Source organism: Ictalurus furcatus, chromosome 10, assembly GCF_023375685.1.
Source record: "Ictalurus furcatus strain D&B chromosome 10, Billie_1.0, whole genome shotgun sequence".
Taxonomy (NCBI): Eukaryota; Metazoa; Chordata; class Actinopteri; order Siluriformes; family Ictaluridae; genus Ictalurus; species Ictalurus furcatus.
In genome coordinates, this window is record NC_071264.1 from 15,185,051 (window position 1) to 15,210,850 (window position 25,800).

Below are 25,800 nucleotides of genomic sequence, written 5' to 3' on the forward strand. Positions count from 1 at the left end.
GGAATTGGCAATTGGCACATATGGGAGTAATGGTCAGGTGTCCACGTACTTTTGGCCATGTTGTGTATGTCAGCACCATGTCTTAAACAACATCCTGCCTGTGTGACAGAATCTTGGACAATGTCAGCTAGTGCTGCGTCTTCAGTTGGAAAGTTAGCATCGGACCAGTGTCAGATATCATCAGCTATTTAGAGCTTTGATATAAGGAGATCAGAAATGGAAAAATTTAATTGTACATTCCTATAGAGATTGTATGTAATTACTGTCCTATGTTTATAAGGAGGGTGAATGGATCCCAGATTAGTATAAATATGATCCAGGGAGTGCTAGGTCTAGCGTTATGGAGGGAAACAAACAGAATCTTGGTCTAATACATATAACATGATCAGTATCAGTATCGGTCACCTTGCTTTCTCATGCACACCTCGACTTGCTGCTCTTTCCTGCTGCCCCTCACGTTCATCCCAAGGCCACGGAGTCCATGGAACCGTTGCTAAGTTCTCTCATGGTACAGATCCTCAGTTCAGTTGACAGAGGACAAAAAAGAGCTGACTCGCATCACATTAGCTCAAGAGGATCTCCCATCATAAAGATCATGAAGGGTGAGGTGGGGAGAAGGAGGACAAGAAGAGGCCGGATGTCCAGAGTTTTGACGTTGATTGCTGCTTTTGTTGTCAAATTCCTCAGTTTTGAAAATCCACTGAACAAAAGGCATTTTTTCTCTCTTCCTTCTGCTCTTGCGCTCTTTCAGTTAAAAAGACCCTTCAGCTTTTGTGGCAGCATTAACCTGTAGTGGGTCGGTGGGTGCAGTGTGTGTGTGTGTGTGTGTGTGTGTGTGTGTGTGTGTGTGTGTGTATGGAGAGGAAGCTTCAAGCATCCTAAACTGGTCTTAGACTTCTTTACTCTGCCTTTCTCTCTATACCTGCCTGTTTCTTCTACTTCTTTTACAAAAGGGAATTACGCACACACACACACACTTAAATCTAACCATAACCTCAGTTACCTTAAGGAAACCTTCTGGGACATTTATTTTTTATTAGTTTTTATTGATTTATTTTTATTTCAATATACTGTTTTAGTTATAATAAAAAAAAGAAGAAAGAATGTAAAAAAAAGAAAAACAGTCAAAACTATCATACAGTATATTCCCATTCTCATGGCGACATTTGGTCTCCACCAACATGTCAACACATGGCTACCCACACATACAGACACTTAGACCTGTCTCCGTTTAAAATGAATAAATTCATAAAGGCGTTTGTTGAGTCAGTTAGTAGGTGTTTGTCTCTTTCAGTTAGACGTAAGGGTTGGATTGACAGCACTGCTCTGTTGTTATATCCCATGTTTGACTTGCTGTTGTAGGAATGTTATTTCCTTGCAGGCTGTAACTCATTTTAGAAGCAGGCCTCAAGTCGAGGAGGTTTATATTGTAGCCTTGTCACAACTTCAGTCTCCTCAAAATGATCCAATGATTCCAAACTGAAATTGATAAATAATTATCCAACCCAAATCCCTTCAAATCTGTCCAAATACACACCATGAGAAATTCTGGATTATTTAAGCCATTATTATGGAAAACACCAGAAAACCTTTTGCTTGTAAACTGGCTGTATTATTTGCGCTACTTTCACCGAAACTCTGGTTAGTAGACACGCGTTAACCTGAGTTTGAAAACTCTTATTTACGATTTTAGTATGTAAGGATTTCAGGATTGTATGACTGAAAGATCCTGGTTTATGAACTGAAACATGTTTTCAGAAGTCTATTTTTGGTATGGCTTCTCTCTGTCTGTTTTTTATTCTCCTTTCTATTTTTCCCCTGTCTCAGCAACCTTACCTCTATCCCTTTAACCTAACCATCTTCTCTAAGTAGGCAAAATAGATTGAAACATTCAGCTAATGTACTTTCTGCACTGGAAACTCTGAAAGTAGCACAAGGGAGATCATAGATGGAGAGAGAGAGAATGGGAAAGAGAGGGACAGAAGAAGAGGGAGAGAGGGGGATCAATGCTGGCCTGATAGCCACAGGCTTCATTTGGAATCCTGCGAGCAAAAGCACTTGCTAAAGCCCTTAAGAGGTAGAGACCGTGGATTACCTTTATGATTGATTTCCATTCCAGTCAGACAGACTGCAGCATGTTCATTTTTCTCCCCAAACTGCAGCGCCATGGACTGGTCACTCTGCCTGTCTGTGTGTGTGTGTGTGTGTGTGTGTGTGTGTGTGTGTGTGCAGGCTGTCTGAGTTACTGCAGCTCAGTGCCCAGGTTAGCTCTCACACAAATTACTTCATGTCCCACTATTAGCCATGCAAATGCAGATGGCTTTACTGTGCCTCGTAAATAACTGGCTCCGCCACTTCTATTAGAAGGGAGAGCTGGCCTGGGATGAAAAAAAAAAAATTTTAAAATAAAGACATGACTCTCTGAGATGAAATTATTGAGCATTGGCTCCTTCCCTGGCATTACTACATGTGGTCAACTTTTGCACCTCTATTTGGCCTGAGAACCAGAACCCTCCCTCTTTCTCTCACTCTCCTTTCATCTCTCTCGCTCTCTCTCTCTCGCTCTCTCTGTCTCTCGCTCTCTCTGTCTCTCTCTCTCTCTCTCAGGGTCCAAGTTTCTCCCGTAACCGTGTCCTCTTCCAATGTTAATTAGGAGGCCCATTACCGTGTCTATCAGGCTCTTCCGTGCTGTCGTCTGCCCCCTCCTTCCATCCTTGGCCCGGGCTGTGGGGTATTATGTATGCAGGGCCAGGCCTGCTTCCTTACACGTTTACGCTGTCCTCATCAAAAATAGTGGTCTCAGTCACGATGAATATAAAGAGGCATCAGAGCTTTATGGAGTGGATGACAAAGGCGTTCGATAGAGCAGAGTGCTTGCCAGTGATCTACATGAGCAGGGACGGAAGGCTCTGCGGCTAGCCGGATTGGGGGAGGAGGGGTTGAGAATTTTGAGACGACCTAATGCAGTTTGGCAAAACAAGGTAAAGGCTCGTGTGAGGCAAAGTGCTCATATCAGGCCTGGTAATGGAGATGAACAGAGCTAAACGGAAATCTAATGCCTGGTTAGGGGAGGAAGCTTTTCCCCTACCTCTTGTGTTCTTACCTTTTCTTTTTCTCTGTGTGTGTTTGTGTGTGTGTGTTTGTGTGTGTTTGTGTGTGTGTGTTACAGCCCCAATTGCGGCAGGGACAGGACCCAACTTCTCACTGGCAGATTTGGACAGCTCCTCTTACTACAGTATGAGCCCAGGTGCTATGAGGCGGCCCCTACCCAGCACCTCTTCTAGCAGGTACCTTTCTCTTTAAATGCTTTTACTCCCCCCACCTCTCTCTCTCTCTCTCTCTCTCTCTCTCTCTCTCTCTCTCTCTGGGTCTTAATTAATCAGTGTAGGCAGAGATCGATGTGCTGGCCGAGGGTTGAAGAGAGTCTGCAGGAGTTGGAGGTTCATGAGCCGCCAGCATATGTGTGTCCACCTGGAGCCTCCATCTAGTACCGCCTGCCTGGCCGCGCACACACACACACACACACACACACACACCCACACATACACACACACACACACACACACGCACACACACGCACACACACAATGCCTCAGTGGAAAGCTTTACTGAGTGGCCAGGTCTTTCTTTTGGCATTGCTCAGTCTCATAGACAGGTGTGTGTGTGTGTGTGTGTGTGTGTGTGTAAGGGACTGGTTTGGAAATCATACAGACACTGAATTGAGGCTCCGCTGAGAATGCTGATTTAGCAGCCTTTCTTGTCACTTTAACTGCTTGAACACTGTGCAGTACACCTAAAATGTACATGGATACACACGTACACACATCCACACACACACACACACACACATTTATACATCTATACTGTACACCTTGAGTTTCTTATATTTTATTAGAGTTTATTCACTATTACTGCAGCAAAGCAAACCAGTTAAATAAGGAATTTGTAATTAATGACATACGAAATGGCCGCTCTCGGAGTCTAATCAGTGATTTATTCAAATTAGAAGGCAGTACTCACACAATACTCATAGACAGTGCTAATATTAACCATAAGACATATATAGAGTATGTGCTATGTGTTAAGTGACTAATTAAAAAGATCTAGCTCTAGATTGCTTCACTTAAACGTTTCAGAATGCAGTTGTAGAATATTTCAAATGTGGTTATTGCTCATTTAAACACAAATGCTAAAATATAGGGTGTTCGCAAACCTTTGACTGGCAAAGTATACATACGCACACATACATTTAAAAAACCCACGTGCACGTTTCACTTTCTAATCCATATATTAGAAATATAGAAACATATTGCCATATATTTCCAGACGAAGAGGACAGATTTCAGATGTTCGCTTCTCGCGCGCAGTAGGCTGTAAAAGTTTCAGGACTTGAGTTATAGTGCTTACACATGAGGTGAGCATGGTTTCTTTTGGTGTGTGAGGGTGTGTGTGTGTGTGTGTGTGTGTGTCTACATGTATAGTTTATGTTTGTGTGTGTGTGTGTGTGTGTGTGTGTGTGTGAGATCTACCCACATGCTTCAGTGGCCTCTTCAGCCAGGCCTGCCAAAGAAAACATCTGGAACAAGAAACCTGTGTGTGGCTGCATGCTCGAGAGTAATTAAGTGATTATGAGTGAAAAACACCAGTAGGCCCTACATTAACAAATAAATGTCAAAGCCCAGCCTTCATCAGATCAGTGACTCTCGTCAGCATTCACATTACGTACAACATATCAGCCACCTCTGGCCTCTGAGAGTCGTAGGCATGCAAGAAACATGTTTTGTGTGTGTGTGTGTGTGTGTGTGTGTATGTGTGTTCATAAGTGATTGACCTTTATTTACTGCACTACACCAGAGCTTTTCAATCCCTCGAGAGCTGAGTGTGTGCCGTGTGCGCACCGCTCTAACACACCCCATCCAGCTCATCATGCTGTTATTAATATTAGTGCTTTAACAGTTTAGTCAGGTGTGTTAGAACTAGAGAAAAAAAACCCTCAAGTTTTCCATCAGCACAAAAGATTTACGTCATATTAGTGTTACAGAGGCCGTTTATGAGATTGATGTATAATTTGCAGCTGTGCTTTCAAACACATTATCTTGATGTTGAGAGATGCAGATTTCCTCTGTCCTGAGGTCAGTGTGAAACCATGTCATCTAGAGTTCAAATGTTTTCACCGCTCCCAAGTGGTCCCATGGTGTAAGATGCTGTAGGAGCTGATATTAATTCATATTGTACTGTTTGTAATTCTTCTCAAGGATTTTGTTTTCTTTGTAAAATTACAGCATGACAAAAGAAAGTTTTTAACTTTGGGTTTAAAATCATATAATGTTGAAGCGGTTCTGATGTGCATATGGGTAGACTATTCCATAGTTTCAGGGCAACTAGTGAAAAGGCACGATCGCCTCTCAGTTTTATTCTTGACCGAGGAACAGTCAACAGCCTCTGTTCTGAAGATCTAAGGGACCTTGATGAATTGTGCATGGATAAGAGATTGGATATATAGGCTGGTGCCAATCCATTTAGAGATTTCAAAATAAATAGAAGGCTCTTCAAATCAATTCTATAACAGACTGGAAGCCAATGAAGAGAAATTAAAAACGGAGGGTAATATGTTCACGCTTTCGTACGCCCAGAAACAGTCTAGCTGCAGCATTCTGGACCATTGAATGTAATGCAATAAAGAGAAAAATAAAATTTTTTAGGAAAGTTCTCATTTTCACTTAAAAATAGGAAAATGCTTGCCATTATGCTGTATCTGGCTCAAGTGTTGGATTTTTACAACAGGTTTGGACAGATTACAGTGTCAGAACCATTTTGCCACGCTGCATTTGTGTAGGATCACAAATAAAAAAAAAAAAACACCCTATTCATTTTTTTTAATAAAATTTTTCAAAAACTGATATTTATGTTTGTAACCCTTAAGCTTGCTGAAGGAAAAACATTCTCTTACAAAAAAAGCGCATAAAAAAAATAGTGGATTGTGCTGACTTAAATTTTTAGTCAAATTGTGGGGTTTGTGTTCATATATTTTACTTGTTAACTATGCTTAACCGTTAAACTGAAGGGACATCCCATTATACTGTGATATATACTGATACCATGAGATGAGAAAGTATACCGTGGTATAAGTTTTTGTCCATATTGTCCAGTACTAGGTCTACGTTTTCATTCTAAAATGGTAAGTTTGATTAATACTGCAGTAGAGAAAATCACTAGCCATGCATCTTTAAAAAAAAAAAAAGATGTGGTGGCTTCATATGTCTATTAACTCACTCTCTCCCTCACAAGTTAGCAGCATAAAATTGGGAGAACTATCCAGTGAGAATTTTCAAGGATGAAACATTTTTTACTAGAAAATCTGTGCAGTCAACAGGAGAGGAACATGTGAATATGAAATTAATACAAGCTATGTATTTTCACTCTGTATTAGTCAGCAGTTGTGGTTTTATATGATAGGAAACAACAACAAAAAACCTTTTTTATATCATTATATATTCCCCAGTAGTGCCTCACCCCCACAGAGTTGTGATCACTGTATAGTGTGTAAGAGAGCTGGGACTGAGAAACACTGCCTTAGACTATAGTGTATATAGAAATGTAAACGCCCTCCCTTCATTTATTCCCTCTTATGCTCTGTGAATGTACCGCTGTAGCACCATCTGCCCCGTTTGAGTGTGAGATGAGCCCTAATCTTGATTTGGCTTTGAGGATTAGCACTGAACTGTATCAGCTGATGCTGTTGGTGGATATTAGCCAGCTTCCATACAAACTCACCATACACCATATCTGAAATAGCATAAGTCTCATCAGTCTATTCCTCCATCTCTTATTGTGTGTGTGTGTGTGTGTGTGTGTGTGTTAATCTCTGTGCAGTTCTGCAAAGCGGATTAAGTGCATGGAGGAGGAGGTGGACAGTCCAGGCGAGGAGTCCTACTACCCTGGTCAGGGGCGATCCCCAGGCAGCGGAAGCCAAGCCAGCAGCTGGCATGAAGTAGAGCCAGGTAACCCTCTTCACACTCACTCTTTCTCTCTCGCTCTCTCTCTCTCTCTCTCTCTCTCTCTCTCTCTCTCTCACACACACACACACACACACACACAGCCAACGAAGCTCTTAATGCTGCTCTGCCCTTCTCATACACACCACAGTTCACCGAGATGTGTACACATATGCATATATTCACACATGTCTGAATGTATCTACACCCACACACACAAGTCAAGGCATTAGATGCTGAGGAATGAGAGAACATATACCTAAATGAATATTCATACATTCATATACTGTATGCTGTATGAGTTTGTGTCTGTGTGTGTATTTGTTTTGGGGTGTGTGGTCTTGGTTATGGGTGGAAGCCAGTTTTGTGGAGTTCATCATCACTATCTTATACTGTCACTGATATTCCCTTTCCTAATGTGTCTCTTTCTTGTTTGGATTCGAATTGAATTTTAGCGTGTATATAGATTTTTATTTTTTTACTCATCTCTCTCTTCTCTGAGTATTCCATCTTGTCTGACCGAGTGGGTTTTATCGTAGTGTCAGTCACCCCCTTTTCCCACCAACACACTTTTCCACTTTTTAAGAAGTAGCCTGCATGTAGCTGAAATACACACAAACAATAACGACAGTAGAGGGCTTTATAAAGTTTACTTCTGATTTTAAGAACAAATTTTATGATCCAAAGTCAAATCCTTCAGCATCTACATATCGCCGTTATCATAGACAACAGTAATAAGCAAGACAACATACAGTATATACTTTTATTGCTTATTTCAAATGCATGAACAGTGTAGCTCATATCTAGTTTGTTTCAGCAGCTAATAAAACATTTGTTTCCTCCTTAAACCTTAGATCATTTCTATCATATCTTTTTTCTTTTTCTTTTTTTTTGACGGTTATGTGTCCCCAGCCTGCTGACGTCACAGGTCCTTGGTTCCAAACCATAAGCATTTTGGTCCTGGAACTAAACAATTTTTCCCACTGAGAAATGCCTCTCAGGCAGAAGGAAAGTGTGGAATTGTTCAACATTAGGAACATTAGGCACTGACTCTGACACCTTGTCAGTAGAAAAAGTGTGAATTAAAAAAATAGTAAAACTCTACAGGGTCTTTGCATTTAACTTCATGCCAGTAACATGGCTAACAGTTATCACTAACATGCTGCATTTAATATTGCATTGAACTCTGTGTGTGTGTGTGTGTGTGTGTGTGTGTGTGTGTGTGTGTGTGTTTTCATGTTCTGTTGAACCTGCTGCAGTGGTGCTAGGTGAAGGACTGTAAATCTGTCCTGACTCCCAACTGTCCTCTGTCAGCCTCTCTCTCTGTCTCTCTCTCCCTGATTTAAACCCTCTTGTATAACCATATCCCAGTATCACATGCAGGGCTTCCCACCTCAGACAGAGGCTGTAACGGACAAGGTCATGCCCAATAAAACCCAGCCTTCAGCTCTGACAGAGACCTTAAATTCTCCAGTCACTCAACCGGCAGGGCTGACCTCTACACTGCTCTCTCTGATCTCTCTTTCCATCCTTCTGCCTCTCCTTTGGCTAAAATTTATCATCTGTAGAATATGCTGGCTAATCAGATTTTCCTCGTGATTATAGCCCCTTTATTTGAGATGGCCCAGTTCGATTTGGAGCAAAGAGAAATATGCTATATGAGTATGTAACACTGTTTAATCAACACTCAAACTGTCTAAAACTGTTCAACTTTACACTGACTTTTTCATTTGTGTTACAGTTTAAATGGTATCAGAGCTGATGAGATGATAAAATGGTAATAAAATAAGGAAAGTGTCCAGCAAAGACCTCCATCTTTGTATTTAAGGACTGCTCAGTCACTCCGAGGTCCTCATGGGACTCTGTATGAGTGCTTTATTAGAGGCAGGTGCATTTGGATGGTAGATTAGTTAAGCACGTTGATAAAAGACTCAGAAACAGTGCTAGTATCAAATATATGTTACGTCCTATACGTGCTTAATTAGAGTTATAAACATTTAGGTCTTTTCCAATGATACCTAGATCATTTCCAATAAAATACAATCTCTGTCAGATTTCTCACTTATTCCTGTCCTACCAAGTGCTTCTAATTTGAGTCTGAAATGAATCCCATTACTTAAGGTTTAACCAGAAATACTCATATATTGGGTGTTTAAAGTATTTTGACTGTCTGTGTAGATCTGCCCTTTGTTAAGTATGTTCAAGTCTGTACAGAGAGAATTTTATTTTGAGTTTTGTCAGTATTTAGAGATGAGTGACAACAAGGAAAGAGCTCTAGGAAAAGATGAGATACTTTTTTTTTTTAGAAAGAAAGAGAAAGTGATGCGTGCTGTACATGTGTGTACGTGTGTAATTCTGACTGTGTTTGTTTCAGTTTTGTGATGTGTGTGTGTGGAGGTGTGTGAATGTGACCTGAGCACTGGTTTTCCAGGCTTTGTCCAGTCTGGAGGAAAACATGTCTGACATGAATAGCTGAATTGCTGAGCTATCACTCACTCTGCTCTTCTATTCACCCTGCCTCTTTTTTGTTCTTTTCTTCCCCCTTGTTTATTTCCTTCCTTGTCCTTCAAAGCTGGATATAAACTGCGTGGCTCGCTAGCTAGTTCGTTCATCTCAAGACAAGGTAATGCTCCGTCATTGTTCTCACACCCTCCCCACCCTGAACCCCGATTCCCTCCTCCACCCTCCACCCCACCCCCTGCTCATTTCCTGTCCCACAGGACCCAGTGTTGTTGTTGGTGTTTGAGTTTTTATTATTTTGTTTGTCCAGATGATTTCTCCCCATCTCCCTCCCACATACCTCCAGCCTGATACGACCCTTGCGACCTGTATTTGTGCATGATGTCATTTCCACCCCGTCAGAGCATTTGGAATTGTGCATTGAATATGACGTGTCCATATGTGTTGTGAGATTTGCTTTGGAAAAGTGCCCTGTTTAACACAAGCATGAAGGGAGAGGACTGAGAAGACTGTTTTAATGGCATAATGGGGTTGTCAACTGTGGTTTTGATTCATGTTTGTGTGTGTTTGTGTGTGTGTGCTTGGTTCTATTTGTGTGTAAGTATGATGTTTATGATGTTGTATTTGGTGGCTGTTAGAGGTCATGTGTTAAAATTAGCTTGACCTAATAAAAACCTGAGCTCTGTGGGCACATTGCTGGGATTGTCGGTGTTCTGTGATGGACTGACTAAAGTGATGGTGGCCGTGTAGACCTGCCTAGACCCCATAAACCCTATTATACACCTATCTCTCACTGATCTCATGTGATCAGAGCTTGTAAAATTTTTCTCCTTGTCTCAGACGTGTCTGTTTAGCATCCAAGGTTTGTTTCTTTTGTTTTTCAGTGGAGCTACAGTGTAGTTTATAAGTTAGGGATGATTATAGCTTATTGCTGACAGTTCAGCATTGTGCAAACTGCACACATGATTCATCACACACTGGCAGTAAAGGGCATTGTTTTTGCACTCTTGTTGCTTGGTAATATCAATTTTTACAGTTTCAAATATAATGGAATAAAGACAATACCAAGTCCAAAGTCATTTTAACCTACAGGTTTGCCTTTAGTCTTTGGGCTGGAGTCTGACCCTACATACACACTAGCAAGCAACATGTCCCTCATCGATTGTCTCTTGTGAACGTGTTCGCTCGTGGGTGTGCGCTGTTGAGAGTTTTTTCAGTTCCATTGAGAAGCTGTAGTAGGTATATACTGTATAAGCTAAGTTATACTATATAGTAATCTGTGTGAAAACTGCCTTTCTTGGCAGCGAACCGTACTAGCTGCCTACACTCCCTAGAGGCACCACGATCTCTGCTACTTCCTTCCAAGATTTATCTTCCCTTCTTAATGTCGTTATACACGTTTAATGAGAAGCCATAAACGACAGGACAAGATGAAACCACAGTTATAACTTTTTCCTTCATATGTATGTGTGTCAAACAGTAAAGGGGAACGAACTACAGGTAAGAACTAAATTCATGGGGAACGCAGTGGGAACGTTCCATAAGATTGGCCCCGAGGACTCATTCAAGCCAGTTGTTTGGATTTGTCGTTTACCGTGTCAATCCTAGTGTGCATAGAATTGAGAACATTTCACTTAATATGACATTTGACATGCTGTCAGTTTTTCACTTGCTGCTGTTTCTGAAACCATGGCTCCATGTCAAACGTGTACATAGAAAATAAACATTTGTCACTTTGTCACTCGGGTCACGCTTGTGTGGAGTGATTCCGAACTACGTGCCGAGGAAGAATGTGATTCCAGCTTCAGCATGACTGATACTGTAGCTGTTAAATGTCTTTTAGTCCTATCTAAATGTCTTTTATCTATCTTTTAGTCAAAGATAACGGGTCAGAAGGCAAATATACAAAGCTATCTCGGATAATAAATAATTGAGGTGGCTATAGGGCAAAGGAAAAGGAGCTAGATTTGGCCATCAAACACGTCTTGACGTGTTGACATCAACTACAATTGGATCATTTACAAATTTCCCACCAAACTAATCACTTTAAGGGTCACAAACAATTCAAAAGCAAAGAAAACCATGAATATTAGAAAATACATAACTAAACATTGTTTATCTTAAGGGGCATAGGGTATAGCCATAGTCAGAAAGGGTGCATCTTGACGAGGCCATGGTGCTGTAGTGTGTGTCCACAGCGGAGCGTGTGTGCCGATGAGGGTGAAGTCGCTCGGCGTTCAAGCGGCACTGCTTTTCTGTCTGCTGCTGATTGATGTGCTGGACAGACTCGCGTGCTGAGGGATGGAAGCACTGGACACACTGCATCTACAATCACTCCCTCGTTCATACACCCTATCAATTTGTCAGAGAGGGAGAGAGAGAGAGAGAGAGAGAGAGAGAGAGGAACAGGCGGGAAACAGTGCCGGGCGCATAATAACGTCTCGGAACAAAAAATGCTGAGTGAGGCCAAGCTTTGATTCCATCTGACAGAACCTTTACAAGTGTTCATTACTCACAGACTTCAGGCCTCCTTCAAAGCATACGCACAAGTACACACAGTAACACACACATAAGCTTGAGCACTCTTTAAACTGCTTGGTAACCCACAGTGTTTGTTCTGTTATCTTTCTCTGGCCAGGGTTACTCTTGACTCACTCTTTACTTAATCCTGGCCTCTACTTTTTATTAGTCTCAATCAGTCGGTCTCTCTTCCAGCATTATATATGTCACCTTGTGGAGAAAGAAAATATTAAAGTGCCGGTTTGCAGCCAGGTTGTTTTGTCTATGATGTGTGTTTCCTCAGCTCTGTTTGCTGGCGATCCTGTAAAAATGTATGTATGTGTGCGTGTGTGTGTGTGTCGGGGTGGGGGGGGGGGGGGCTTAAGGGTCTTAAGGCTCTCTTTCCAGGTGGTCTAGTGAATATGAACCCATTTTTGCCAAAAGTATAATAAAAAAAAAAATTAGGTACAGATTTTTTCTTTAACATACTGTGGCTCAATAAAATGAATAGTCTGATCGTAGTGAGAACCAGATTTGCTGTAGCCAAACAATTTGACCTTTTTTTGCTTGCAGATTATAAGAGATCTGTAAAAAAAAAAAAAAAAAAAGGGATAAGTAAAAGTATCAATTAGTATGATAAGTAGTTTAATGCCCCCATGTCCTCACGCGATGGAATGATAGGATATGTAATCACAGTACTTGTCAGTACTTACTGTCATTATTTTACCCACTTTATCAGAGATTTTTTTTATATGTACCACTGCTGTTTATTATATCATATCATGAGACATTTTTTTGTATTGTATCTTTAAGCTCTTCAGGTTTAGTGCACCTATTACTTTCACATCCCCAGAAACCAGGACAAATGCGAGTTTACATTGCTCTAAAACTCATCTCAATCACTGTTGAAGAAAAGTTGCAACACCCTTATCATAACTGTCGTTAGAGCCATAAATCTTTATTGATGTATGGCATTTCAGAATGCACCTGTATGCATGTGTGCTTAAGTGTATGTAGCAGTTAGACGTTCCCATTAATCATGTTGTGCAGGTAAATGGAAGGAATAGAAGGTGTGGTTTAGCTGAAAGTCACTACAGAGCACAGCTTTATCTCAGCACACTTCTTTGATCTCGCCCAGCGTGGGATCATAGGATTGTGTGTGTGTGTGTGTGTGTGTGTGTGTTAAAAATGTTCTGATCCTTTCTACATCCAAATTCCTCTCTCTCTTTTCCTGTGTTTATACATCAGTTCGTCTCTTCTTTCTAACTTTCTATCCTGTCTGTGTCACTGTGTTAGCTGGAGTGTGGGGATATAGCACTGCTGGGTTGTTAGGTTTTAGATGTGTGTGTATGTGAGTGTGAGGGAAGCGGGCATGACGGGGTGAGTAAGAAAGCATGACTAGATGATTAGGTGCATAAATTTTACGATTTCTTCTACAATTATGTGTCTGTGTGTGTCGTGGTGTCGCACTGGGTAGCATTTCTGCCTTGCACCTCCAGGATCCTCAGCTCAATCCTGAGCTTGGGTTACTGTGTGTGTGTGTGTGTGTGTGTGTGTGTGTGGAGTTTCGATGTATGTGCCATATGGGATTTCTCTGTTTTCCTCCCACCTCCTAAAAACATGCCAGTAGGTGGGTTGGTTTTGCTAAATTTCCCGTAGATGTGAATGTGTGTCCTGCAATGGACTGGAATCCTATCCAGGGTGTATTCCGAGCTCACACCTAGTGTTCCTCCGGATCCAGCACGGTCCTGACCAGGATAAAGTGCTTACTGAAGATAAATGAATAAGTTACATTACATTACATTACATTACATTATGTTACATTACATTTACAGCATTTGACAGACACCCTTATCCAGAACAACTTACATTTATCTCATTTATACAAGTGAGCGATTGAGGGTTGTGAAATATTTTTCTTGAAAGTTTTTATCTTGCCATACCTAACATACGGCAGGAAGTGCTCCCATTTAACAGCCAGATGAGATATTAGTGTCCACGCTGTCCCATCACCACCCATCCATGCTTAGTACTGCAGTGGCTAATAAGCTCACACCGGTCCCTAATTGCTTCCAGTGTGGCTTTCTATCTTCTCATCAGTTTGCATTGCAGGAGTTAAGCTGCAGTAGGTTCATCCTCATTTGTGTCTGTGATGAATCTCAGAGTGAGGGAAAGAGAGTTAGGAGTCTGATACTAATAGGGGATAATAAAGCAACATTATACATGTGCTTCTGATCCGTTGCTCATGTTCAACCCCTGCTAAGCCAGAGTGTCCAGAGACAGTGTGAACGATGTGCCCTTTGCTGCTGACTTGTTAAAGGAACACTTCAACCAGAAAGAAAATGCATACAAAGTGTTATACTGAAGGTACTATAGCCTTACTTTGAAGGTGAATGTTGCTAACAGTTACTGTACAGGAAGAGTATAGCTACCATGTTTTCATTATCTAAATCACAGTTTTTTCCACTCGCTTCAAAAGATACCTTTATTACTGGCTCAGTAACACTGTTTGTACATAAATAGTTTCTTAAAACTAATAGCAAAATACATCTTTACTCTATATGAAATGCATATATACAATGAGAATCACTTCTTATTTTTGGTTAGTGGTTAGTACGGTCGCCTCACACCACCAGGGTTGGGGGTTCGATTCCCTTTTTTTCAAAATGACAGATAACACACAAATTAGAAACCACATAAGCACTCAAATCTATTCAAACTAATAAACTCCACATGATTTGATGAGTGTGGTATGAGCTTGATGAACATTAAGCTTACAGCTCCAGTGCAAAACTAACAAAACATCTTCAGACTATTGGTTGATTGGCTACATTTTTGGGGGTGGGGGGAATATGTAAATTACATTTTTGGCTGAAATTTCTCTTTGCATTGCCGTTATGACACATTCCTGCTGTTCATCCTTACAGCACATTGCCGTTTTACAATATATTAATGAAATCCTCTGTGTTATAGTTTTCTCTTTTGCTCACCCATTCATATTAAATAATAATAATAACGACTGACCTCGTGAATACACGAATATATTTGTAGTATAACAAATGAACATATTAGGGGTGGGAAGAAAAACTTGATTTGAATCAAAAAATTGATCCACCAGTCTATGATATAGCTGTGGCATTTTACAAGGGTAGAAAACTGATATTGGCATAGAAAATGGTATGACAGTTGGTCGTCATATTTGCATGTATCTGTGTGTGAGAGCGGGAGAGAGAGAGAGAGAGAGAGAGAGAGAGAGAGAGAGCCCACAACGCACCACCAGGACAAAAGTTTGGAAATACTTTTTTTTCAACTAAAGCTCACATACATTATAGCAGTTACATACACATAACTTGTCATGTTACCAAGAAACTGGAAAGCACAAAGACCTTCAATCCAGCTGAACCGGATCATATGGAATCAGGCCTGAATCCGATCGTATCGGTGAAGAACCGAATCCTATCAGATCAGTAGTGTATCAGATTGTTACTTGTTTAACTGTAGAACATGTTTCGGTCATTGTATTGTGATGTGTATTTTATCATCTGAAAGAGGAAGATGCTAGGGAGACTTTTCAGTTTTTAGTCTATATAATATATGGTACATTCATTCCAATAATTTAGAGAATCTGAGTAAAACTATCGAGGAAACCCTTGATGTAGTTATAGCACTATAACTTAGCTACGATTTTATAGCTATATAGGTATAGCACCTGTTGTTGAAAGCGGTGACTAATCCAGAGAACATTTGAATTTAAATAATGAGGCTCTGGCAGGAAATTCACGCTCTCATTCACACTTTCTAAACTTCCCCCTAAACGGTTATGTCACTTGTGTGCTGTAGGTCCTACGTCCTTTGCAGCTTCCTTGTCCTCCTGCTACCTCCCCGTTACACACACACACACACACATGTACACACCTGCAGCCCTCTGTGCCGTTCTCTCAGCTGTACACCAGCCTGTGTCTTCATTCCATTGCCTTATTAAAACTGCACTTATCAATCATTCTTGCCAGGAATGCCATCGCCCACCACATTAAAGAAGTCAGAGAAGTCTGGTTTCAGCAGCCCCGTGCCTTCGCAGACCTCCTCCTCCCCCCGAACGGCATTCACACACCATCATCGAGCAGTCATTACAGGACCCAGAGGTGAGGTCCAAAATCCCCAACCCCCCTCTTCCTCCTCCTCCTCCTCCAAACCCTGCCAGCAACACCTTGAGTCTCCTGCAGAGTCCCTAAACACACCCAGAAGCACCCCTTTCTGCTCCTCCCTCTGCTCCTCCACACCTCCTTTTCCCAGGGTGAACCTCCCCGGTGCAGGGTAGACATGTTGGGAACCCCCTTCTTTGTGCAAAACACAACTGGAGCATGTGTGTGGTGAAGAGACGCTTTGCTTACAAGGCAAATCGATCATTTAGGACCGATGTGTGTATAATCATGCACTTAAATTTTAACTTCTTAAATGATTTAGTCATTTAATCTGTATTTTATACCACTACAGACAGAGCAAACATAAGGAGTGGTGCTACACTATGCATCCATATCACATAAACTACAATATGGAGGAAATTTTATCATACATTTTAGCATTTCAGATTTCATACCCCATGCACGAATGTTTTTTTGTTTTTTGTTTTTCCGATGTAGGCTTCTCCAACAGTAATACTGAATCCCAAATGGCTTCCTGTCCACTACAGGAGTGCTTCTCAAAGTCTGTGAGGATAACTGAGATCTGTGAAGTATAGCCAATGAGTCAGTGAGTTTTTTTTATATAGATATAGTTCCGGAAATCACAAAATTATATCTAGTTCTTAATTGAAAGGATATATTACAAGTCGACTATATCATTGTGGACCAAATATGTTCTGTTAGCGGAAGGTACAGAAACAAAAAGCCCCCTGGCCCCAATAAATAAACTGTAATACACATTTAAATAATGCGCTTCATACTCGAATAGTTTATGTTTGTAAAATACATCTGTACTGAGAAAATTATTTTACAGTTAGAATAATATTTCTCTGCAAAAAGTTTGGGAACCACTGCACTACAGTATATATGGTCACTATATAGAGTGTAACATGGTGCCTTTATAGAACCTACGTAGCACGCTCCATGCTAATAATTAGAAATTCAGCCACAGAAAAAAGAGCGATTCCAAAAAGTGACTGTTGAAAATCTTTAACTATTTACATTTGATATCACATACAGGATGCTTTGATGTATATGTGAAACGAAACCTTTCCATTAAATTCAGGCATTTATTTTAAAACCCTTGTCCCCGTATTATGCACAGGACAAGAGGTTTATCTATGAAGTTTAGGAAACACATGTTTTAATATTTACAACATTTGAAAATGATCCTTTTCCTTTGTATATGTAAACAGTGTGAAAATGTGACTAGTATTTACAGATCTTCATAATTCATCTGATATGGTCAGGGACAATTCCCAGGATTACACATCAGTCTGTTATCTTTTATGTAAATAAACTTTAGACACTAACTAATCAAGAGTAATGGATATTCAAGTTCATATTTAGTCTAGATGATGTCAGTGCATCATGTACTGTCACTTGGTGTAAATTTAAGGGAAGATTTCAGCATGCGCTCACACACACACACACACACACACACACACACACACACACACACACACACACACATAGTCATAGACCCATACATGGTTGTTGTACCTGCTCTGTACAACTCTACTTCCTGCCTGGGATTTCATCACAATATTTGCTTTATGTTTTCAGCCTAAAACTTTTTTCTCACTGACTATTTGTGTGATGCACTGATTGCCAGTGTTGTAACACACATACCCAGGGGTCACTCCGTACATGAGGTGATAGTGTACACCTGCATTGTGTACCAGTGATCCATCAATACACTAAAAAGAAAAGCTGCATGGACCCACCAGTTTTTTTCCCCACCAGTATTCCAAAACACCAACCCTAGAATGACTCAAAAGCAGTCTGATGATTGGACGATTTAGAAGGTATGGACAATAGAGATGGATAATCATCCAGAGAGAATATTTAGGGTAAAAAGTAAAGCAACTCCATTCCCATTGTTTTGATATGATTGCTAAGTCAGGAAAGAAACACTCGGGGGATTGCTGGTGTTGAAAAATAATCAAGGATGGGTGGAACGATGTGGCCCAGTGTGAGGAGTTGCTGTTACAGTACTAAAGTTGATTATTTTCCAATAACTGCACATCACATATTGCATTTATACCACGCCAACATGACAACACTCGCTTTTTCATTTAATAATTAAACCTCATCGTTTTTATTCATGTATAGTTACATTTAATGTTGTGGAACGTCGGCGAAGCAAGTTAGTTTCCTTTATTACTTTCATTATAGCAGCTATAAAAAGCCATTCCCTTACCAGACTCGCTTTTATTTCTTTCTCTTGGAGTTAAAGAAAAAAAAAAATATGTAGCATGTCATGATACTGAGAAACTGCAAAGTGCATAGTCCTCTGTCCTGAAGAATTTCCTGTGTCAGAAAATGTCAAAGTTACAGCTTTACCTCTGACTGTTACAAAGAGCTGACACTGGAGATTCCTTCTATTATGGACATTGTTTAATATGGTTACGTGGAGCGTTCTCCATACAAGTCCCAGTTTAAATTATTATAGAAATGATAGTATATTAGAATGAATGCAATAATAAGAACCTGTTGTTTGCCTGGAACTACTGCTGTTATAGAAAATGAATCAAGACCTTCCGACCAATCAGAATCAAGTATTCCACAGTGCTGTAGTGTAAAGTGATGTAAATATCTGTCAGTGGACCGAAGTTCAGCTGAGGCTTGTGTCATTTCTCATAATCACTGTTCAGACCTTTGTTGTGAGGACAAGATGCATATTAGGTATTAGTTTTCCAAAATCTTCAACATAGGTTATACTGAATATGGCATTTGTTCAGTTATTTGCTCTGTGAATCTTTTCCATCTGCTGGATAAATACTGGATGAAAGTTTGAAGATAAAATACTTTATATCCATTGACATGCTGACCTGAAATGACTGCTGTAAAGTGTGAGGATCACAGGTTTCCAGAGGTACTCTTTCTAGTGTTTTTTTTCTTAGTTATACTATTTTAGACCAAAAAAAAAAAAACAAAAACGAACAGTTGTGGATGATTTAGTAAGAATTTGTCCTCGTTCTCTGTAGGGTTTAGTTCATGAATCTGCAATTAATTTAAAGCAAGCTAGACTCAATTTTTCCCCTACCACTCAGAGAGAAAGCATTCTGGGGAAACCTGGTGAGGTTTATGCGGTCAGGCTCACTAGCACTCCAAAATGCAGCCAAAAAACCTCAGCGTCTTGTTTTTTCGACCCATTATAGAATATTTAAAACCATCTAAATCTGTCCTCCCTTTCAGTTATCCATGTGACTTCATAAGACTCGCTCTCCTCTCCTCTCCGATGTTGTTCAAACGCCACAGCCAGCGCAGCAAGGACCTGTTGCTAACACAGCCACAAAATAATAGCCCGCATTTTATTTATCACTTCGGCCATTCTTTCAGTAATCCACCGAAGTGTATATCTTCTTCAAGATAAGTTGCCAGAAAAAAAAAAAAAGTGGTGGTGGTGGTGGGGGGGGGGGGGGGGGTTGAGAAGAAAGGGGGTGGGGGAGGGGGGAGAAGATCAGTGAACCAACACGATTTGCAAAGTGGAACTAATCCCGAGCCTTTCTTTATTCAGCGCATAGCCCTCATGCAGGCGTCGTTACAATGGCAACAGAGAAGCCGCTCTCGAGCAGCTGCCCGAGTCGGCCTTCTTTTTCAGCACGTCATTATCATTTCCATATTTGCTCTCTCAGATATATGTCAGATGGACCCCCCTCAGATTAGCATCAGGGCCACCCACTACTTCTGCAACAGGGTTTGGACTGATCAGGGAGCGAGAGAATGTAAGAACCTCTTTCATACAATAGAAGAATAGAGAGAAATATGTATGTGTTCAATAGCATTTTAAATGAATAGATGATGTTATTCGATCAATCAAAAGACGTCTTTGTGATACAGGAAGATCTTGATGCTTTGGCCTCTTGTTAGAAGATACAGTGAAATCAGCCAAGCACTTTTCTGAAGACTCGTCATCTTTAGCCTCTTTTACAGAGAGGTTCTCTCCTACAGAGTCTCAGCTACCGTCTCTCTCTCTCTCTCTCTCTCTGTCTGAGACAGACTGTCCCTGTTTCAGGCTTCATTAGGCCTCTCAACATGGAGGCGCCACACTCCTGATGAAACTCCTGCTGGCCAGTAAAGCTAAAAGGGGGAAGCGAAAGTCTTGTCTCAGTCTTAGTCTCCTCTCCCAGTGCATCCTCCTGCTCTCCTAGTGTTTCCTTGTCTTTAAGGCTTTATTAGCCGTCTCATAGATGTGTTCTGCCATTATCCTTATCCCACCCCTCCTGTAAAGTCTGCATTCTCACAGACTTCTTTCAACACGAGAATGGGGTTTTCCCTTTATAGACACTGTGGGAAGATCTATCTGCTCAGGGGCGTCGCCGAGACTATCGAGAAAAAGCTTGAAAAGCCTACGTGGAATTATGTTGCCTGACCGCCTGGCCAACAAAAAACATGGTCAGAATATGTTTACTTGTGAATTTGTCCAAATATCCATCATTAACTGAACAAGGCTATGACATGTGAGCAAGCCATTTGAGTAATTGGTAATCGTTCCAGAACACTTAGAATCCATCGGCGGATGAAAAAAAAAAACGTGTATTTTTTTTCTTAGGCACGCTAATTGACTAGAACCATTTGCATAATTGACACAGGCGGTCTTTTGGATCGTTTGGCTCCCCTTGGCGTTAGCGGGTGTGCGGCCAGTAATGCGGACTCTGAGGCTGTAGCGAGAATTTCCGAGATTTACGAAACTCTCAAGAATCTGCGAGGCTCTATCCAGTGATGATTGAAATTACAGAGCAGTTAAGGTGGCCCGTAACCTCAGAAAGGTGAACGTTTTGACGGATTGTTTTGTTTGGCCACGAGAGATGACTATGAACCGATCCAGTCTCGACATGTTGCCTCCAGATAAATGCAGCAGTGCCAATTGGACCCACTTCTTAGAATAATGGAGGGGGAACCATATGCTGCTCAACTGTTTCATTAAGTTAACAGTTGGATTATGGATTGTGCTGGTGAAAAATGCTGCTTAATGCAGCTTCTTGTGATTTTGGCTTTGTTTTACCTCTGTCCTTTCTCTATAAAACATGTTCTGAATAAAGAAAACACATAATAACAGAGTAAGTGTTTTCATATGAGGGTCAGTGTGTGGTTTGTTTGCATGTTGTAATAGTGTGTGTGTGTGTGTGTGTGTGTGTGTGTATGTGTGTGTGTGTGTGTGTGTGCAGGCAGAAACTGGGTGTATCTTGCAGGTCAGTCGTTGTGTGTTTCCAGCAGCAGGCACTGCAGTGTTGCCTCAGCACGCAGAACTAATTCAATAAAGGAAAGGATGTGTTTGTGTGTGTTTGTAGTTCTTCCTGTCTTTCTTTTCCCTCCTCACTCAAATAAGTGTGCATTCGTTTTTTCAGAACGGTGAAAAAACACAGAGTCACAAAAGTGAGGCTAAGAATGAAACGCAGCATCACCCAAGATGAGGAAGGGCAGGGAAAAAGCAAATCCATTCTATTATTACTGTAAATACAATGGCTACACCGCAGCCCAAGCATCCAGAGTTCCCAGTCACCCCCTATTGACAGAACCATAAATCACGGCCTAAGCTAAGTGAATTACTGCAGCAGGGAGCTGTGGCTTTAACAATGTTTATATAGTATCAGCTTACCATCTCCACTGCAAGAGAGAGAGGGCGATAGAGAGGGAGAGAGAGAGGGCAGGGAGGACGGAGGAGAGATTGGAAAAGGGAGAGAGTCCAGAGTCTTATTAACTTCACTGCAATACATCATGGGCTTAAAGAGGCAGCGCCGCACACGTCCTGGGCTTTATACTAATAACCAATAACCGAATATTACCTCTATTAAGAGCCAAGTAATTAGATTGTGCCGGTTACAATTAAATACTTGATAAGCCTCGATCCATTAAAGGCCTGTCAGTCCTGACGCTCAACAAAGTGGCCAGCTACAAAGGTGTGAGAGCGCACATGGTCCTCTCTGTCATCCCTCTAGAATAGTTCCACTTATCATGTTTCCGTTCTAATTAGCTATACCAGCAGTAACTAGATATACTTGGATAGGTGACAAACGGCACACTCCTGCCAGGAAGTATACATCCCCCACAAACTGGCAATTTATTTTTCACACTATTTTACGTTAAAATATGTGCCAGAATCAAACATATTTTTCATGTCTTATATCCTGTCTTAATATAGCTATGTACAAACAACAACAAAAACAAAACCATGAAGCAAGCGCTGTTATAATAAAATAATCAGCGACAGGGTGGTGCGATGCGGCCCGACAAGAACCAGAGATAGCGTTACTGCCCTGGAGTGGACTATTTCCCCAATAACAGCATGTTTATTTCTCTTATACCATAGCAATTTGCTAGCTGTAATAATGATTTTATTTACTGAATGACACATCATCATTTTGATCTGTTTACATTTAATATTGTGGAATGGCCAATTACTTCTATCACTCACATTGTAGCAGCTATAAACAGTTGTTTCCTCACCAGCCTCTCTTTTTCTCACATGAAGAAATACGGAAAAAGTGTAGCTTGTCATGGTACTGAGAAACCACATAGACCCCTGTCCTGAAGACTTTCATTTTTCCTTTAACTTAAAGTTACTCTGACTATAACAAAGTCCTGACACTCCTTCCATAATGTTAAGTAAATGTCTCCTCACAAAAACCTTCACCATATTAAAAATGAAAGGTTTTTTAAATTATTTATGTGGATTTTCCATCATACAATTTCCTGTGTTAGCTTTTACTATAGAACCGAGAACATATTAGAACAAGCGTATTAATATAAACCTGTCTCACAGCCAGGACTAGCGGCGCTGCTGTTATAGAAAACTGCTCAATACCTTCTGACCAATCGGATTTGAGTATTCGACATTTTTTTGTTGTTTGAAAGTTTAAATAAAGACAAACTACCATCTGAGACTATAATATACTACAGTATACCTGTAGATTTGGTCAGGGTGCAGCACTTCCAAATATTTCCAGATATATGGTCTAATCCTGCAACCTGTGACTCTCATACATTCTAAACCAATGAAACACATTTTTTAAAACACAGACATGAAATGTCACATCCTAACACTTAAATCATTTCATTGAAACATGTCATAGCTTAGCGTTTTTCAGGAATATGTTTTTATTGTGTTTAGAGAAGACAGTTTGTTCTAGCTGTATGGAGTGCCTTTATGTTGCTTTGTATAGAAAGATGTCTTTAACTTAATAATAATAACACACAACACAACAGACAGTTTAAGCGTGATGTGAAAATGCTGTGTGCTGTGTGTGAGTTATTTGTGAAGTGGTGATGGTTGTGGCATGCCTGCAAGAGGTTTACTGGCTGGAGGAAACACACAGTAGTTAGCATTCTCCAGGGGTTCTGTTCATATGTGTGTTGAATTAGCTGTGTTGATATTCGGAGTGCTGTCAACATAAATTATGTATTTGCGACGAGTATCTTGTCATCGTTAAGAGCAGGTGCATGAAGTGCTCGTGTGTGCTGTGCAAGTTGTCACTAGCTCAACGGGGTGTGCAAATATTGATCCGCGTTTGTGTATAACAGCGGCTTCTCAGTATGTCACCTCATATCTGTGTGCGTGAATGTGTGTGTGTGTGTGTGTGTGTGAGACCATGTGCATGTATCCTGATCCTTTTATGGTCTCACTTTCCATAGTGTGTGCACCTGCAATCTTTACCTCACAGATTTACACCCAGTGGATCTGTTCTCCCCTTCCTCTCTCTCTCTCTCTCTCTCTCTCTCCAGCGAGTCCTCATGCCACGCCGTCAAGTCTTCATTTCCCGACGTCTCCAATAATCCAGCAGCCCGGCTCCTACTTCTCTCACCACGCCATCCGCTACCACCCGCAGGAGACGCTCAAGGAGTTTGTCCAACTTGTCTGTCCTGACAGTGGTCAGCAAGCTGGACAGGTGGGCTTCCTGAACGTAAGGAGCATTTTACATCCATACGACCTACTAAAGTCTCATCTGTGTGCGTTCAGGGCTTCCATATGCATACCAGTCCTTTATTTCTGTGTGTTTTGTGTTCTGCTCAGTTTTTCTACAAACTGCAAATGCACATTGTTTATAGGGTACTGAATAAGTGTCAGAATTCCAAATGGCTGAAAAAAGTCCGTATCAGTGCATTTCAGCAAAACAGACACATCATGGTGCATCATTACAGATGAGTTCACCGATATAAAAACATACATGAATTTGAACCGTCTGTGAATGTGACAGCACAGTTATATTTATTGGTGTTTGTGAGAAAAACTAAGCATGCTGCTCAGTTGCACACGGTTAATGGAACTGGCCTCGGGCAAATGTAGCAACTTAAAATTTGCCAGAAATCCTACAACATATAAAGACAACCGACAACCGAAAGATCGAAATGATTAAAGAAATGGAAAAACTCACTGAGCCAAAGGAAAGACTGTAACAATATTTATATGTATTTTTATTGGGAATGGTATTAAATGTACAAATACTGTCAAACAGTAAAAAAAACAAAAAAAAAAAACAAAAAAAAAAAGGCTCTTAGTGCCTGCTATTGTACATGCATTAAAAGATTTGATCTTAAACAAACGCAAATTATGTGTGTGACTTTGTGTAATATTAAGAATGTGTGTGTGTGTGTGTGTGTATGAAACATATTGCGCTCTGAGCCTCATATTGCGCAGTGAGGGCTGACTTGCTGGAAACAGTCTTGACTGCATGTCTGCAGATGGATAGTTGATATATTTGCGTCTAGACGCTGAATCGATACCGAGCACGGATGCCTGCACCCCACACTTCATTTACACTTTCTGCCTGAAATCTGTCTCTGCATGGAGGAGTGTGTGATCATGATCATGTGCACACACACATACACACACAGGAACGTCTATAAGGCTTCAGTTCACACAGTATCACTATAGTCTGTAATTCAGCACTGATGATATAGAGGGTGGGTGGATGGGTTCTCCTCCTCTATGTGAGCTTTTATTTTTTTTAAACAACGGCTTGAGGCTGAAGTACACGGTGATTGACATGTCACACTTAATTAGCAATGATAATGGCTTCCGATGTGTAAGCCATTTGTTACACATTTTAATTAATAATTTATGCACTAATTAATCACAAAACACTTATTTGCGTTTTTTTGTTTTTAAAATTAACACAATTATTCGTGCTATTCGCCAGTCAGCGACGTCTCCCAATTTGCCAATTATGTCGAATTGTCCATTAATTAGAGGAGAGTCACCGAAGCCCTTGAGACACCTGAAGCTGATGTATAGTGACGTGCTTGGTGTTGCTCTGACACATCCTCTTGGTGTGTGTGGATGGTGGGTGTGTGCGGTGATAAATCTGGTCCCCGTGTGAAAATGACCTAGCGTGGCCCTGACTGTGGGGAGAGGCAGCGTGCTGCTTTGGTAATAGATTATAGACGCCAAAGTGCGCAGAGCAGCAGAATTCTTTATGACCAGGAGCGGTGGAAAATTGCTGAGCAGTGTCTCACTGATGCTTCTGACGTGCATGCACACACACACACACACACACACACATACACTCAGGCACACGCTCACACACATGGGGTGCGTTAGATTTGTGGTTTGTGCATGGGATTAAGACTTTGGTGTCATGCCTGCTGGCCGGGGATATGAGTGTATGTGTGTCTAGGCTGACGGGTATATAACATAAGAGGTATGAGTTGGTTGTCATGTG

General features: G+C 40.9%; 1 protein-coding gene across 2 annotated transcripts in view; it reads left to right on the forward strand.

The window, feature by feature from the left end:
- The window catches only part of nfia (nuclear factor I/A), a 127,098-nt gene that overhangs the window by 84,174 nt on the left and 17,124 nt on the right, over positions 1-25,800 (forward strand). Inside the window, exons 5-8 of one of the 2 annotated variants that reach the window (XM_053634968.1) lie at positions 3,170-3,287; positions 6,874-7,001; positions 15,965-16,096; positions 23,864-24,027. In XM_053634968.1, the coding sequence (XP_053490943.1) occupies positions 3,170-3,287; positions 6,874-7,001; positions 15,965-16,096; positions 23,864-24,027 (542 nt within the window). Of the gene's footprint in view, positions 1-3,169; positions 3,288-6,873; positions 7,002-15,964; positions 16,097-23,863; positions 24,043-25,800 lie in introns of both variants that reach the window. The other variant, XM_053634967.1, reaches the window with a different exon arrangement.